General features: G+C 38.3%; 3 protein-coding genes across 5 annotated transcripts in view; 2 read left to right on the top strand and 1 right to left on the bottom strand.

Annotated features, from left to right (window-relative positions):
• Positions 1–175: 175 nt before the first annotated feature.
• bbln (bublin coiled coil protein) lies at positions 176–1,721 on the top strand. The gene is made up of 2 exons (XM_079256560.1): positions 176–507; positions 933–1,721. The coding sequence occupies exons 1-2, from the start codon at positions 429–431 to the stop codon at positions 1,196–1,198; spliced, it is 345 nt and encodes a 114-aa protein (XP_079112686.1). The 5' UTR covers positions 176–428; the 3' UTR covers positions 1,199–1,721.
• A 100-nt stretch (positions 1,722–1,821) lies between these two features.
• Positions 1,822–11,675, bottom strand: ciz1a (cdkn1a interacting zinc finger protein 1a). Its single transcript, XM_079256559.1, has 16 exons — positions 11,539–11,675; positions 10,842–11,098; positions 10,117–10,244; positions 9,736–9,953; positions 8,736–8,856; positions 8,532–8,613; positions 7,130–7,221; positions 6,953–7,008; positions 6,599–6,808; positions 6,336–6,466; positions 6,106–6,196; positions 5,881–5,985; positions 5,654–5,788; positions 5,490–5,568; positions 5,276–5,397; positions 1,822–4,666 (listed from the first exon to the last, which is right to left on the bottom strand). The coding sequence occupies exons 2-16, from the start codon at positions 11,000–11,002 to the stop codon at positions 4,130–4,132; spliced, it is 2,268 nt and encodes a 755-aa protein (XP_079112685.1). The 5' UTR covers positions 11,003–11,098; positions 11,539–11,675; the 3' UTR covers positions 1,822–4,129.
• Positions 11,676–13,159: 1,484 nt separating this feature from the next.
• dnm1a (dynamin 1a) overlaps positions 13,160–17,317 on the top strand; it is a gene marked incomplete at both ends in the record, with an annotated part of 48,978 nt that continues 44,820 nt past the window's right edge. For all 3 annotated transcript variants that reach the window (XM_079257254.1, XM_079257252.1, XM_079257253.1), the window contains one exon: positions 13,160–13,320. In XM_079257254.1, coding sequence (XP_079113380.1) covers positions 13,160–13,320 — 161 coding nt within the window. The remainder of the gene's footprint in view (positions 13,321–17,317) is intronic.

Genomic DNA, 17,317 nt, shown 5'->3' with positions numbered 1-17,317 from the left:
ACAGAATTTCACTTTCGTCAAAAAGAATCAAAATAAAAATACTTAAATAAAACAGCTTTTATCATGTTAAACGGCACTGACTTGAACAGGGTTTCAACAAACTATTTACTGTGAGTGAGCTATCTTACTTAAAACCAAGATCCTACAATTTTTTTTCCCACAATCCAACGGTTCCGTAAACAAATATATAAAGTCTGTCATGAAAGACGTCAATCTAGCTAACGAACCCAATTTGAGATCTCTCCTTAAAATTATTTGGAAGAATCTGAAAATAATATTACAGTAGACACTTGTAAGTAATCTCGATGTTAATTCTGCACCTAGGGCTTTTGGAAATGCCAGTTAGCTACTTGCTAGCCTAAGATCACAACAACAGCGCTAGCTAGTTATTTTTTAGTTAAAGTATTTTTAATCAGAATATTTCAATTATGTCAGGACCAAATGGAGACCCGACCATCTCTGCAGACGATGGTATTATCAACGACGAAGATGAATTTGGCGAAGAGGGTATGTGTCCATATAGAATTTATACCTATGTTACATGTCGCAGCCGAGAATGAATTAGCCTTAAGCTATATCCAGCATGCAGATCGTCTTCTTCAAGTTAAAATGCAGAAAATCTGCAAGATACGAAGTACAATAAAGCCAACTTAAAGCAGGTTGCTTTAATGAAGGTCTCATCTTGTGAAAGAACTAAGTGACTGAAACACGTTAATATGTATAGAGTAGCACCAGTCTGCCGTTGTTTACTTAAAAACAAAACAAGAAAATCCCTCAAACTTAATATAGCATATTTATTAATCAAATACTTCCTAAGACCTAAGATGTTGGAAATGATAGTTTCAACTTTTAGCGTCACCGTTGTGTCATGTCTTTTAAACCACGTTTATTTCACTAATAAAAACCTAAACTATCATGTGTTTTTTCTGCAGAGTATGTTGCCATTAACTCCATGCTGGATCAGATCAACTCATATCTGGATGACCTGGAAGAGCGCAACGATGCACTTAATGGGAAACTGCATGACCTCTTGGAGTCAAATCGGCAATTCAGAGCCCAGCTGCTTGGCTCCTTAACCCAGGAGGTACATCATTCCCCCGAGGAGCTTTGTCCTGCGAAAGAGGAAGACAAGTCCTCACCAAATGAGGAAGATCTAAATAAGCATGGAAGCTCAGACATGAATGGCAGTGGTGTTTAGTTTGGGCAAAGCAGATAGAAAATCTGAATGAAAACTCCTGATGTGGACTAGTCATCTCTCAAACATAATTGCCAGTGGCTGTTCTGTAATTATTACTCACATCAGCAGACGTGTAACTGGTAGTTTGATTTCTACATCTCCTCTGAACTCGGTCCAGTTTTTCCTCATGTGGTGAACTCTTGACACACTAGCAATTGTTTCCTGGGCACACTGGAATTCAGAGACCATTTCCGACAAGTTAGCGTACCCATCGCAGAGAAGTCAAATGTGTAAAAAGCTGTGTAATCCTAAAATAGAATATTTATAAAATCGTGAAAAAGATCTCCAATAAATTATAAACAAATGTTTAAAGAAAAATCAAGTTATTTAAAATATAACTTAGGATTTGTGTGGTCTGTTTTAATTCTTGTATGTAATGTCTCCAAGGATAAAACATAAACATTCCAGATGTTTGAATATTGTAATTTCTGATTTGCATTAACAAAGTCGATTTCCATGTTTGTGTCCTGTTCATTATCTCAGACAAGTGACTAAGTTTGAACTGTATTCGTCTGATGCAAATCAAATAAAAAAGTCAACAAATGGGAATTGCCAGACATTTTAATATAAATTAAGATTACTCCCAAACAGAAAACATCCAAAAATACATTAAACTTCCAGCAGTTAGAAAACATGGTTGTCCATCTCAACTTGTCAGTAGCTGAATAAAAATACAATAAGAAACATACCACTTTGTCTGAAATCATCCTCTGCTTGCCATTTCTCTCTCCTGCTTCTTGCAGTTTCAGAGCTTGAGGAGCATAATTCATGGCGTTTCTTCAGAAATTGAACAATACTAAACTTGTGACAGCCGCCATATTCGCTGCCATGACTACGGGGGTTTGCTACATGCCAGTCTTTTGTGGTTTTAAATGTCTTTCACTACTACAGAAGATGAAATGTTTCCAGGACAGCTTACTAGTTAAGAGGAAACCAACAACTTCTCATTCATACCTCATGAGCACTTAAAAGAAACTAGGTCACATATCTAAATGTAATTGCAGTTTCAAATCTGAGAGTTTTCTACAATAAATACCTACACACACATAATCTTTATGGATTCTGTCCAGTGTACAGAAATATTTAATGAGAGGAAAAGGAGAAAAAAAAAAAAAAGGAAAAAAAAAAAAGGGGGGAACTGGAGTCAAAAACGCACCAACTAGCAACACCAATATTGCCCTGTGAATGCTTATAGAAACAGTTCACTTCAAACAAAACATGTTTTAATTCCTAAATGTAGGCACATTTTCAGAAGTATAAATGGTAATGGGAAACCATATCTGTGCCTCCAGCGCTATCCATTCAGCTTGGGTACTTCATTCTGTACGCATTCTGAGAACTGAAGCAGCAGAGACCTGTTTTGATCAAAAACCACTAAAATGTAATTGAGCTAGCTGAAGCTGCTCACAATTGTAATTCTGAGCCTGATTGATAGGAGAAGCCTGTTTTTATTCGGCATGTTTATAAAGTTATTTGCTGGTGATCCTGTTAAAAAGCTCCCTTCACTTTCACATTTCAGCATTAATACTGCTGTCTATATTCAGCAAATCCTTTCCCCTCTTAATAGTGGACAGAAAGCCAACAGGTGGGGCTATTTCATGGAGAAATTTCTTCCCCCACACCACGCTAAACTGAACCCAAGATCCCAACAAAAATGAACATAAAATGCCCTAAATCTAGACATGATCAAATTCAACAATAATTGTTTCTCAATACTCAAACCAAAGAACAAATTCAACACTTTTTTAAAAAACAGCCGTCACCCAATCAAGCAGTCTGGTTACATTCTACTTTTCAGCTTGTGGCAAGTATTTGCTACATGGGTTCAAAACGTGGAAAACGTTTCCACTTTACTATCACTACAGTCTTCTACAGCTGAAGGAGATTTAACTATCATTATACTAACTTGAAGACTTGAATGCCGACAATAAGCTTTCATATTCCTGATTTAAGGGAGCAGGGTGGAAAATGAACAGAAAAAAGACAAGCGCTTGCAAATATTAGACAATTGTTTTAAACCAGGTCAATTGAAATGACCACAATCCTAACAACCACTAGGAGTGCCATTGTTTCTTCTTTAAAAGCATAATAAATCATTATGCTACATTAAACTTTGCTTGATATTCAAATCTGATTTAGCTTTCTGCTCACAAAGCTATTGTACTGTAGTTTCTGTACTAATCTGGATCTACAGTCACACTGGTGGCTTTGACATACTCGACTATGACTTTGGAATAATATTTCCAATGCAACTACAAAACAAATTGACTGAAAATGGGAAGTTTGTCCTGATATACAAGAGTTTAAAAAGTCATTTTTAACCACAATTCTGTTTTAATCTTTATACATAGTCCAGATATGGTGAAAGAAGACTGAATGCTCACAGGCTGCTTCGATGTGGCGTGGAAATGTGTTCTGGATCAAAGGATATCTGTAACAGGGTTTTTTAAATATTATTTTGCTGAAGGAGTTTCTCCTTACTATTGTAATATGCATGAAATAAAAAATCTCTGCAGTAACTTAAATAGTTGATTTGGATTTAAATGTAAAAGATTTTCCAATGGTCTCATTTCAGTTGTTGTAAATGGTTGATAAAACATGGCCTCCACATAAAACATTCAATTTTATGTGAACCGAAATGTAAGTCCAGAACTACAGCTGTCAATTTTCCACCCTGGGAGAAAATTTCTTTTGAGAAGTCCTGTTTCTACTCATTGACCAGCCAGTCTATTTGTTGGTGTGTGCTTGGATCTGACCTTCCAGCATGGAGAGAGGACGGGCTTCTCACTTCTTGGTCTCAGTTTAATGACAGCACCTCTATACACACAGTCACAACCTATTTTTATTGTTGCATCTTACGATGTGGTTTCATTCCCACATTGTGCCTTCAACTCAACGTCTGTTTATGGCCCTGCCTGACCTGCGCTTGGCCGTGTTCTTTGCCTTTCCTGTGCCGTTACTTTTCCCTGGGCCTGGAGGATCTTCCTTCTCCTCCTCTTCCTCCATAACCCCCTCCTGAGCAGCTGCTGGTTCTGGGACTGCCTCCTCTTTGCTGCCAGCAGGCTGCTCAGCGGGACTCTCCTGAGCTGAGGATGCCTGGACCGTGTCTTCTTCTTCCTCTGTATGAAGGCCGGGGTCTTGGCCGGTGCTGGTTTCTGAGATGGTCAAGTCCTGTGAGGTTGAGTCGGTTTCTGTTTCTTTCTTTTCCAGCTGGTTTTCTTTCTGGATTTTCAGTCGGCTGACTGTAATGATGGGCTGCATGGAGCCTACGGTAACGTTAGCAGCTAAGCTTGTGTCAGCGGAGAGCGTATCTTTATCTGAGCAGTCTGTGGAGGTTTCTGTCACAGGCTTGAAGTTATCTGCAGCTAAGATGGATTTCCCAGAGGATTGAACAGCTTCATCTTTTTGACTCACCAATGTGCTGTATCTCTGAGAAAGAGAAACCCCAAAACCCCAAATTAACAAAAGGTTTTTTCCAATTGGGGGAAAAAAACCTTTAAAGAACAAAAATTACCAAAGTATCATATAATTTTAGAGATTTATTGTTATTACTGCTAAAGATAAATACTGGAAAACCTGGTATAATTTTTATTATGACTTTGGGATTTCCTGAAAACAAAAATAAAAATAATTGGTGACTGCTTTAACTTCCTGTTTAGTTTTCTTCTCTGAAGTAAGCATGCTGTGTATTCGCCTGAATTGCTGGTGCATTTAAATAAGGAAAAACATTAGAAAAGGGGGGGTAAAATAAACTTGAGATAACTGTTCAAACAATAACTTTGTATTATTTAACAAGACTGAACTAATAAGGAACACTGGATCCAGGGTGGAAGAAAAACGTTAAAAGAACTCCATTTTGTTAGACTGAAGCTACTCAGCTTCATCCAATATACACACTCTCACACACAATCATCCCACAGCCAATCAGCTGAGTTCTCCAGGTTATCACAGCGAGCTTACTACAAAGTGGAAAAAAAATCTATGCAGACACACATTAGGTGCATATTGAATTGTATTTGGTAGTGAATTCAAACTCACCTTGAGGTTCTCAAAGTGCTTGAGTGATTTGCAGTGGGTGTGGAGGGCAGAAGATTCAAAGTGATAAAACTTGTTGCAAAGTCTACAGATGAAACCTGCAACTGGAACTAAAAAGCTGGATCCTGTCAAAAACAAAATCAAATGCAAATTTTTCACAAAAACATTGCACAGTAAAAATAAAATAAATAAGTAAAAAAAAAAAAAAAGAGCAAACCATAGACTGTGTCTGGGTCATACTGTTCATCACTGGTCAAGTCACTTAGCGTCACGTCTTTGAGGGAGGACCAGCCATCCTGTAACAGTTTTAGTTGTACTCAGCTGACATCGATAAATGAAACAACTTAAATCCACAACAAATTTTTTTTTTATGCAAATCACCTGGATGTCTCCTTGGTCTTCTTCATTTGTCAGCCTCTCCTCTCCTTGTTCTTCCTCCACTCCTTTTTCTAAGGAGAAACCATCTGTGTCTATGGCAGCCAACTTGGCCAAGGCTTCGCAGCCATTTTCTCGAAGCTAGTAAACAGTGACAAGTACACTGCTGAGATGCAAAACTTTTTTTTGCAATATATTTTATTGTATCCTCACATTTGGGAAACACTACCTACCTTCTGTCTGTGCTCCTGGGAGTGCAAGTGCTCCAAAAAGTTCTGGGAGGTCTTGAATCGTTTTTTGCAGATAGCACACGAAGAGATGTCTGTAATGCTAGCAAGCTTTTGGGGGGGGGGGGGGGGGGGGGGGAACAAAGACAAAGAGCAGTTTTTAATTAAAGATACCAGAAAATATTAACAGTTTAAGATATTTAATGGTTAACAAAGCTGGCAGCTAATTACTTTGTGCTCCTCTGAGCGCCAGTGGTCCGTGATGTTGCAGGTGAAGTGGGTGTGACAAGTGGCACACCAACGCTTCGAGTCTTTTTTTTCCCTGCGGTGTAACACAGGCATTCACGATAAGGGTTTTCTCTCACCAATTAAATTTCATATAGTTAAAAAAAAAGAAAAAAAAAAAAAAGAAGAAAAACTGGAACCAAAAGCAACAATAAAAAACAGTATTTTAAACCCACCCATCTTTGCTTGCTCCCTGAAGGGACTCCTGCACACGTGGCAGCAGGGTAACCAGGCAGGCGTTGCTCATGTGTTGGATCTCCATCATCCGCTGCTGGTGGGAAATACTGTTCATGTGACTCCTGAAGTTCTACTCCCCCAAAAAACAAAAGAAAATAAACCCAGATTTTACAAACAGAGAGCATTAAAGAGAATGGAGCCAGATAAAATCGATCCCTCAGCACACACTGCTACATGCTGCTTGGTATTACACTCCACCTACTTGCTGGTTGTGGCAGGTGATGCTGCAGAGGTAGCAGTAGAACTTGTTTGAACCTTCTGCTACACCTCCTTCTTCTACACCTCCTTCTTCATCGTCCTGGCACTCTGGCGAATTCAAAGAAGCGTCTTTGTCCTGTGAAGTTTCCTCTGCTGGTACATTTACCGGCTGGTCCTCTTCGCTTGGGAGCTGGGCTGCCAAAGAACTGTAACCCTACAGAGAGGAATGGCAAATTAGGGCTAGCAAGCAAATAACTCTGCATCATTTAATGCAGGGATCGGTAACACCCACATATCTAAACACTGTGTTGTATCATTTTGCGCATTTTCTCACCATCTGATAAAAGGTTTTTCTTACCTCATTAAAACAAGCCTCTTCCAGTATCTTAATAACATTTTCTTGAATGCTGCAGTCTGGGAGAGGACAGGAAAAAGAAACTTACAGGTAAAGATTATCTCAACAGACCCTGAAAACATCACTCAGTCGTTGGAATTTTATATTTTCCAATGCAGTCACGAGGTGTGTGTATTGTACCTTCAGGCTGGATGTCCTCCGTGGTTGGGTTGAACTCTGAAGAAGCATCAGTGACAGTCTCAACAACACACTGTTCTTTAGGTTTCTCTGACCTGGCACAAGGAAGAAACCACAAATCTTAAAGTAATTATTATCAGACAGCATTTCTTATTTGATAACTTTTTCAATTTGAAGTATTTAGGAAAATACAGTCCTACAAATTTACCATTTCTATACTGTAATTGGGAAAATGCGATGAATGACACTTTGAAAGCTCTACTTTGCTTTCATTCAAACAGAATCTGCTTCACTTCTCTGCATCCACAACAATAAAATCCCCAATTTCACGGTCTCTGTCTCACTGACGGCTGCCAGCCAACTTAAATATTCCCAACCAAAGCCGACTGAAGAGTTGTGTTACTTTGATGAGATGGAAATGATTTGGTTTTGCATGAACTGACGTCAAACACACCACTGTGGTGTGCTTAGTTTGGCTATAATAAACATGCTGCAACATGACAAACAATAACAGTGGAATGGGAGCAACTCTTTTCCAGCATCACTTTTAATGCCAACACACACCAGTGGAAAGTAATTATAGAGGCTGATGGGAAAATTATAACTGGGAAAAAAGGCTGGTTTTCTTGGGACAGTGAAAAAAAACCCCCAAAATGCTTATTTTTATTACAGCAGTTATTATATATTAATAAAGAAAAGGGAAGCAAAAAAACATGAAGGTGTTCTGGCCATGTTTCTCAGTGCTGACACTACGTCAACATTTCTATTTTATCATTCATGGATATTGTAAAGAGATAAAAAGAGATATGCAACTAGTAGCAATAAAACAGGAGCACATCACTACGGTTTTAAAGTCTCTGCACTTTTCACCTGTTTCGTTCCACATTGATTTTAAAATTCTTGTTTGTTTTTAAGTGTCAACATGGCCTCGCCTCACACTTATCTGTCCGACCTGCTCCAGCCCTACACTGCTCGCTCACGTCAGCAGATCACTCTCTGTTGGTTGTCCCTAAATCTAAGACAAAATGCAGAGGGGACCGCTCCTTTTCATTTGTTGGCCCCAAACTTTGGATAGCACTGTCACTGCACCTTAAACAGGCTGAATCTCCTCCAGTTTTTAAATCCTCTCTTAAGACTCACCTTTTTTCCATTGGCTATTAACACAGCCTGAGTTGTTGATTTGTTTTTTTGTTTATTTTATCCTGTTTTTATTGTGTGTTACTGTTACTAGTAATTTTATAGCTTTTATAATAGTAGATTTTTCAACTGTTTAGTATGATGTTAGTATTGGTTGTTAAGCCCAGGGTTTGTGAATGGCACTTTGGTCAACTATGTTGTTTTAAAAGGGGTCTATAAAGTTGGATTGGATCGGAACTACTAGCAATAAAATCTATTTCTTCCCCACCCTTCAGTCTTCTGCTTCTTCACCACTGGTTCTTCAAGTTGCTCCTCAGAGATCAGCCCATCGTCTCCTTCCTCAGTAACATCTGGGAAAAAAAAACAATTTATAACATAAGTTTTTTTTGTGTGCGTGTGTTTTCTTTTTTATTAAAGTACATGCATGGCATGTACCCATCTTTAAAAGTCAACATGTGGAGCACATTGCTACCTTTTTGAGACTTCTCAGTAGCCTCGCTGCTAACAACAGCTGCTGATGGCTGGTCTTCTGTGCTCCCCGTCACCATCTGCTCACTGTCCCTTTTCCTGTCTGCCTGGCGTGCTGCAGTATCCTGCACAAAGAGACAGGCAGCAGGACTGTAAGTACACCTTTATTTCAGCTGGATGTATGAAGACTGTCCAACAAGTGACAGCTTGATGGGCTTAAATTAGGTATTTGTTGAACTCCTTTTTTAAATTTGTTTGATTTTAATGTCAAACTCAGCCTGTTTAAATATCATTTCTCACTTCTTTAACTCAATTAACATTTTTGATGGGCTCAAGATAAATAATAGATATATCCTACTCAAAAGTAGGGCTGCGATTAATAAATAAACAGCATCTCGTTTTCTTGGTAAGTGAAGATTTTTAAATGTAAGAAAATGTAAGAATATCTCAATTTCTCTAGAATCTCAGACTATAATCAAACTTGCAAGGCTTGTTTTGGCCTAAATATTGTGCAAAAGGCAAAGCATTTAGTGAATAATATATAAAACAGATGCTGGGATGGATTCATTTGTGGCATATCTGCTTCAAGCCATAAAACGATCTGTTTTGTCAGACACACAATCCTTTATTTATTCCTACACGATGCTGAAATCCACCTGTACTTCACCTGCTCTTTTAATAAACACCCTGAATTTCTTTGAGCAAAATACAGAAATATATAATTATGGTTATTTATACTTATGCAAAACTACAGAAAAACAAAGGTTAAATCACAAGACATTTGTCTGGCTATACATAAATAATACAGCTATAAATACAAAGTTAAAGGCGGTCCATCAAAATAACTGTTTTTTTTTTCTTTTTAAAAAAATTGGTGATGCTTATTTTACTTATTTTATTATTTTTCTTGGCCAGACAATACATACGCATGTTGATACTGCATATAGCTACACTAAACCCTTTAGAAATATTAGTTATAATAATGATGTTGTGGATGTTATTACTGCAGTAGATATGGAGGAAGGAGAAGAGGCTGTGGAAGTGGTGGTGGTTGTGCTGAAGTAGCGAGCATGTGGGTGATAGGGTCGCGCAGCAGGAAACCCCATCATGGGAGATTTGATGGCCATGCCCATGGGAACCGGTCCAAGCAGGGACGACCTGGTCCCTGCCGTGAAGAACTGCCGGAACTGCTGCCCACCCATCCCAAAGCCCCGCATATTGCCTGGATGAAAGCAAAGCATGAAAACAGACAAATGGGTGGGCTCTGTTAGTCATGTACTACTATGTAAAATTAGCTTTACTTAAATTCTGCTGCTTTTATAAAGCAATAATTATTTAATGCTCTTTACTCTTCTTGCTTTTAAAAACTGTATTTCAAAGTGTACCCTGCATCTGCTGCATCAGTAAAGCCCCCTGCAGCATTGGATTGGGGGCAATGATAGTCGTCTGGGTTGCCTGACACAGGTTAACCATCCTCGGTGGAGGGGCTGTTTGAGGAGCAACAGGAATGGCTCTGGACAGAAAATACACAAGAGACAGAAAACCTTATTTTATTATTATTATTATTTTAAAAAAAAAAAAAAACAGGACTGAAATATGCAGCTAAACAGCTGCGTTTGAAGACACGATTTGTTAAAATGTTGGATGGAAAATAAAATGACAGCTTTTCCTGTAATAAATCCATTCAAACAAATGTTCTCTGCAGATCCAAAGCAAGCTTCCGATGTAACCATTTCACAAATGCGATAACTAATGCAGTCTGTCATTTCTTCTAGAATTGATATGAACCATCACAGCTTTTATCTGAAACAATCTTCCTTCCTTATGATTGCTCAACAGACAGCTTAAGCGGATCTGGAGCAGGAAACTTGCAAAGTTCTAAATCAGCAGCTATATCAACATTGATAACCTGGTTAAAGTAACAGAGCAAGGTAAAATACAGTTAGAATAAACATGTAAACACTGCATCAGCAAAGCATTTATTATCTGAACCCATAAGCATAGTTTTAGCAGGTGTTGTGGTAGGTCTGAGAGCTCAACCACGACCAGATGCACGTTTCTTTCACAGAAGGCCTCCACATAATCCCCGGTGTCGAGTTAACCAACTTACCGTGGTGTCTGGTGGTGGTGGGCAACATGATGTGCCGGAGGCGGCTGCGGTGGTGGAGGAGGGGGAGGCTGCTGTTGGAAAAGTTGTTGTAGCTGCCGCAGGTGCTGATGAAGCTGTTGTTGCTGCTGCTGCTGCTGCTGATGGATGTGTGGGTTGAACATCACGGGTTTTGATATCTCGGAAGGGTAAATCGAGCTTGTCGACCTCTTAGCTGTTTGGTGCAGATGTCTGACACCCTACAGCATTAGATCTATGTACTGGATGAAAACAAACAAACAAACAAAGAAACACAAAAACGCTCGCGTTAATGTGACCCGCGTGTTAAAATTAATTAATGTTGAAACACACTTAACATCCCGAGACAACAGGTCTCATATTTCGTGAAAACTAGCTAATGTTAGCAGGTATGCTAACAATAATGTAGGCTCTCTTCTTTGAAATCATTACACGACAAACTCCACGAATAAGACCTTATTTTAAAAACAACTATTTAGACAAAAGGACGGAATATTATTGCAAGCAATTAAAGTACCGATAATAAGTAAACAGACGTATTAGATTGCTTTTAATATGACCGAGGCTAATGCTACATAACCCACCACTCATGAATTGAACATAAGAGGCTAGTTTAGCATAGCTTCCACATAGCTAGCTATTGGCCTTATATGCTCTACCCGGAGAAGTTTTTACACTGTACCTCAGACTTGCTGAACTTATGACAATGAAGTTATCACAGGCGAAAGCCCCGAATCTCGTTGCTGGTCCAAAAAAAGCCTTAGCACAGAGGTAACTACTCGCTGTCAAAGCTACGCTGCAACTTGCATAAAGCAAAACCTCAAGCCAACCGAGGATACAATCAGTGGAGCATATCGCCCCCTGGTGGGGATCAAGAGAAAAATAAAACAGTCTGCCCCATAAAAGGGTTTTTAAATTATGTATCTAAATGACAGTCAAACACTGTTCAGTTATCAGACACAGTTAATTTAAATAATATTTAACAACAATCTGCAAGCAAATGTCAAATAATTAAAGTGGACATCAATATTAGATAAACATTCAGCACATTAAATACTGACTTAATTAAAATATGAAGGTAGAGATTCCTTGTGTTCATTCTATAAAATATGTATCATGTGATATTATTACTTTATGGTGTCTGCCCACCATACAGTCATGAATTCAGTGAACGTACAGGGTGTATACATGAAATACACCATGAAAATGACCCATTCATAGCACTAGACTCTTTATCAAGATGTCAGACTAAATTCAATGGATACATGTTAGGGCTGTGACGATATGCTTTTGTCTCGATTTGATTTGATTCAGATATTTTGGGTGCTGATTTGATTTAAATTGCGATTCTCACGATTCTTTGATATTGCTGATTTTTGTGGACTAAAAACAAACAAACAAACAAAAAAAAATGTACAAAACTTTTTTTTTGCTAGTCAATTTTCTTAATTTCATTTAGAAAAAAACCCAAAACAAAACAACAACACAGTAGCCAGGTCATCATTCTGCTGCTACAATGCCCAAGAAGACAACTAAAGATCAATAAGAACAAAAAAAAAAAAAAAAAAAAAAAAAAAGAGAACATTTTTACAATGGATTATTTTTATTTATTTGAAATTTTTTTTTCGATTTTTAAACAAAAAAAAGATTTTTGAAATTGTGAATAAAAAAATCGAGACGTTCAATTTTTTAGATTTAATAGATTTTATATATATATATATATATATATATATATATATATATATATATATATATATATATATATATATATATATATATATATATATATATATATGTATATATATATATATATTTGTGTGTGTGTGTGTGTGTGTTGATTATGTTTATGTGGTTCAATATACAGCTCCATGAACTAATCAAATAAATATTACCTCATAACATGAGGTTAAACAGCACTAGATGTCGGATTCATGGAAGAATTTGACGGGTAATTCTGTAAAACTGTGAAAATATGCCATCAAGCGGTGAATCGGAGGTACTGCAGGGATCTCCTGTGAAAATACAAGAGATCATCCTCATCTTCCTCCCCCCTGCGGTGCTCGAAGAGAAGCGTGCTGGAGGTGTGAGTGAGTCCTAGTCCTTTTTGTGTTGATCTGATCCACCGACCAAGCGTTGTCGATGAGGGAGCAAACCGACAAGTGAACCGACGCGCGTGTAAAATAGAGGAAAAAATACCCACCCTTTAACGCGCGAGGGTGGCGAACAGGGAGGAACAAGAAGACAAATAGATTTACCAGTATCTGTTCTGACAAGGAGAGGACAGTAATTCTTGCACCGCAAACATGGGGAACCGGGGAATGGAGGATTTGATTCCTCTGGTGAACCGCATGCAGGATGCTTTCTCTGCCATCGGGCAAAACGCAAACCTGGACCTGCCGCAGATCGCCGTGGTGGGCGGCCAGAGCGCAGGGAAGAGCTCGGTACTGGAGAACTTCGTTGGGAAGTAAGTAGCTTTTCCCGGCTGCAGTGGATGTTAGTGTACATCACTCCAGCGTACAAGTCTCCATCCATCCCCTTTGTAGGCAGGTTCAAATCCATCTTGAAGGCTTCACTGAAAATTAAACTGCCCAAATCACTGTATATTTACCTACTTACTCGCTTTTTAAGCTCACTTTTTCTACTGCAATAGCTCACAGGCAAGCAGATTATTTTGTGAGGCCTACATAAATCCCTGGACAAGTGTATCTGTTTACTACTGCATGATGCGTTCAGGGACCACAGATTTCTATAAAATACTTTCATGCTCAATAACCAACTTGTGCTTCAAGTAACTAAAAGAACTACACTGAGTTGTCACATTTGGTAATTTTAGTAATACAAAGACAAGTTTTTTGTTTTTTTTCCCCCATTGTGACTATTATAAATCCCCAGGGTGTATCAGAGAGGCAGGGTCAGAATGAAGGCTGACTTCCTGTGAAGCAGATACAGTTTCAGGCTGCTTGTGCTGTTTTTGTGGCAGGCCTACCATTTTGTTGTCTGCAGACTTTTTAATCCTCAACTGTCAACGATGTAAAAGTGATGCTTGCTGTGTGAGGAGAGCTTTCAGCTTTGCAAGCATGTACTTTTTCTGTCTGCCAGGGCTGCTGCTCCTGCTACAAAACTAGCAAAAGAGAGCAAATCTGATCTGTTATGCTGCAGCCGCTTATGACCTTGCAGTGAGTCCAACGAGAGTCCACCTGAGCTTTGAGCCCTTACAGCTCAGCTCACCCATCTGTTTGCAGCACCTACAATACTGGAAGTGAAGCTTTTCGTCAACAGAGAGCAACATGGAAGCTACAAATTGCATTTAAATCCCAATTTTCATGTGCTCTTTAGATATTTTTTGTAGTTTTATAGCAGATTAATCTGCTGTGCACAGAGTGTGATTCAGCAGTATTTTTGTTTTAGCAAGCTGAGAGTGTATGCACATGCATATTCCAAGCCAATTTACCCCCAAGCCCTGGGTAGTCTATGCCAAAATGTCATTCCCACTAGACAGAGAAGCTTCCATTTGTTCGACATGTGATTTTCTTTATAGATTTGTAACAGATCTTTTTCTCTCTCTCAAAGGTAGATTTATAGGTCTTCCATAGTTCACCACATGGCCACTAATCTCCATCTTAACTGTGAGCAGGCAAAGCCCTCCTGTTTACATGGTGTAATCTTCATATGATGCCCTGTGCAGAAGGACTTTCATAGACCACACCAATAAAACAAAAAGCACAAAACATCTTAAAACAAACAAAAAAAGAAACAGAAAAAACTGATAACAAAACAATAAAATGCAAATATCTATATTTAGCTGTGTTTCCTGTGAAAACGAGTTTTCTGATTTATGTTTTGTAAAATTTTGTCGTGTTTTTTTTGGGGCTTAGCTGTTTTGCTGTTTCAATTGTTGCTTTGAACTGTTTTCTTTCTCATCTCTTCCTCATTTTGTGTACAAACTCTTCATTAATTTATCAGATTTGGTGCAGCTTCTTCACAAAGTTTATTGTCCACATATATAACTGTAATACATTATTTAAAACCTGTGAACAGGCTGCTCTTCCTGTTTAACACAACATAATAAGTTGCGACAAGTAAAAAGAAATACATAATCTTTTTACATCTATTCTAGCTCATTTTGTGGGGCCCCTGCTTAAATTTATATATTTAAGTGATTAAAATGATGGCTTTTCAGCCATCATTAGATCATGAAATGCTGCACTTTCTCAGCTGTAGTCATAGAAACAGCTTGTGGGTAATTATGTTCTCCCACTCGAGGGACCGGGACTTAGATATAGGAGTGATTTAAGCATTGCAACAAGGACAGGTTATATGAGCGTGTCAAGCAGACGATTTGTCCGGCCGTGTCAGTAAAAACTACATCTTTCATGTAAAACAGACAGCGAAGCAGCATCCTGCAGCGTTTTGTGTTTATATTTGCTCCTCTTGTCCAGCTGCAGTGACGTTGCTCAGGTCCTGCTGCTGCTCCAGTCTGCTTCCTCCCCCTCAGAAACCAATTGTGGTTGCATTATCAAGCTAAACCAATGCAACACTTACTATACAGTGTGTGTTTACACACGACAAAGCTCCTATTTCTGTCTTTATCTTTGTCTTTATGCATCTAATGCTATAGATGTTCGCTAATGTCTCACAGTGAGTGTCAGTCTGGTCATCTTTTGGTTATTAAAATTCCTCTATATCTTCAGATTTCTATATCTAGTGGATCAAATAATCAGAGAAATAGAAACAAAGGAAGTTGGTTTCTTTTTTAAAACGTGACAATTATCAAACCGCTGTTCCAAGCAGTTGTTGTTTGAGCTGCGGGGAAAAAGCTCTAGCAACCATCAGAGACAAGACTGGACTGAAAAGAGTTGATTTAAGAGACTTCTCATCTCTCAGGTGGATTAGATTTGAGTGGTTGCTGTTGCGTTGTGTCTGCGACAGGTATGAGTCCCTGACAAGGACAATCAAAATGCCACGCTGATGTGCAATACTAATAGCATGAACGGACGTCTGTAGACACTAATCAAATTTGTCCGTTCGAATGTCCTTTGCTGTGATTTGATCCTCTCTCATGTCATCCTTCCAGCAAGCTGCTTTTTTCCTTCTTTTTTACCGCTCAGATTAATGTTTCTCATCCCAGTTTGACCTTTGTTTTTTAGTCTTTCATGTCTCTTCATTGGAATTTAGCTCAGCCTTCTTATTGTTGATAATGTGAAAGTGGAAAACTCCATTTCAAAGGCAACAGGGTTAAACTAAAACTCCTGGTTTACATGTAAAAAAAACAAAATCAACTGCTTTAATTTTTTTTTACAGATTTTTTTCTTTGTCATTCTTTCTTGTACTCTCTTATTGTCCCAGACATCGAAGAACAAGGATGTATTTACCTGTAATCTTCTTAAACTAATACAACAGTTAACATTTTAGGGAGTTTTTTTCACAGGATGAATTTTTGTGTGTAATGGAGTTCTGATATCCAGACATATTAACTTTATAAGAAAATAACAAAGCAAGGAAGCTTATTCTTATATAATAGACATCAAATTACAATAGATGAGTATTTTCTGTCCTGTATTATACCTGCTTGGTTTTAATGCATTTCAAACACAAGGAGAAGACAATTAATGACTACAAACTAAAGCACAACCACTGCTTGCCATTTATTTCTTTCACCCAGTCAGTATTTTAGTCCCCCACGAGTCCAATTATCGTAGACAAAGCAGGTCTCCAGTGTTGGACTCATGCAGTGGGAGCTGGGTGAAGTCTGCTAGCATACAGTGATTACGGAAGAAGCAGTGGAGTTAAAGTTAATATTATTTCATCAGTACAGGGATTTTCTATCTTTAAAAAAGCTTAACAGGATCAGGGAATTAAAGAGCATGCTGTCATTCAAATATTAAAGCTACAAGAGTTTGTGGAAAACCCTGTTATGTTGCAGGTTTGTATTTATCTTCTGCTGTGAATCAAATGAAGTTGTTTGTGCAGATGAGGATCCTTTAAGAAGATAAAGGTATACAATAAGACTGCATGAAAGGTTGTTACATTAAGAAAAAATAGAAATATATGTCTGCCTGTGTGTAGGAAAGGCTGGAATTTAGTTGGAGTTGTCCAGAGGAGTGATTCCTTTGATGTGCTGCTTACTCCAGCGTACAGCTCAGTTTTTTGTCTAGAGAGTGGTTTCAGAACCACGGACAGCTCTTGCTAAAAAATGCTGACCATTAAATTGGCACAACTGATTCCCTGAAACACAATAAAAGCTGGATTTCATTGCAAGGAAGAGAGATGCTTTTCATGCTTATTGTTATTGATGATTGAAGAGATATTCAGTTTAATCTAACTGGTGGATAATAGAAATAATGACCGACTCTGGAGAAAGTGGTGAAAATAGCTGATAAATGGCACAATGTGGTGCAGTCAAATCCAGGAGGATGTTGTTGCTGTGTTTGGTACAAGTTAACAGACTGAAGCTTGTTACC

This window comes from Telmatherina bonti (genome assembly GCF_933228915.1).
Source record: "Telmatherina bonti genome assembly, chromosome: 17".
Taxonomy (NCBI): domain Eukaryota; kingdom Metazoa; phylum Chordata; class Actinopteri; order Atheriniformes; family Telmatherinidae; genus Telmatherina; species Telmatherina bonti.
The sequence above is the reverse complement of the archived record's forward strand: the minus strand, read 5'-3'. Positions and strand labels throughout refer to the sequence as shown.

Bases quoted from the DNA above. Each gene is read 5' to 3' on its own strand.
- ciz1a (XM_079256559.1), bottom strand. From the start codon at position 11,002: ATGTTCAACCCACACATCCATCAGCAGCAGCAGCAGCAGCAACAACAG. The intron at 6,197-6,335 runs GTGGGTTTAAAA...GTTACACCGCAG, and splicing joins CAGGGAGCAAGCAAAGATGG to GGAAAAAAAAGACTCGAAGC. The intron at 5,789-5,880 runs GTAGGTAGTGTT...ACTGTTTACTAG, and splicing joins CCCAGGAGCACAGACAGAAG to CTTCGAGAAAATGGCTGCGA.
- bbln (XM_079256560.1), top strand. From the start codon at position 429: ATGTCAGGACCAAATGGAGACCCGACCATCTCTGCAGACGATGGTATT. The intron at 508-932 runs GTATGTGTCCAT...TTTTTTCTGCAG, and splicing joins AGATGAATTTGGCGAAGAGG to AGTATGTTGCCATTAACTCC.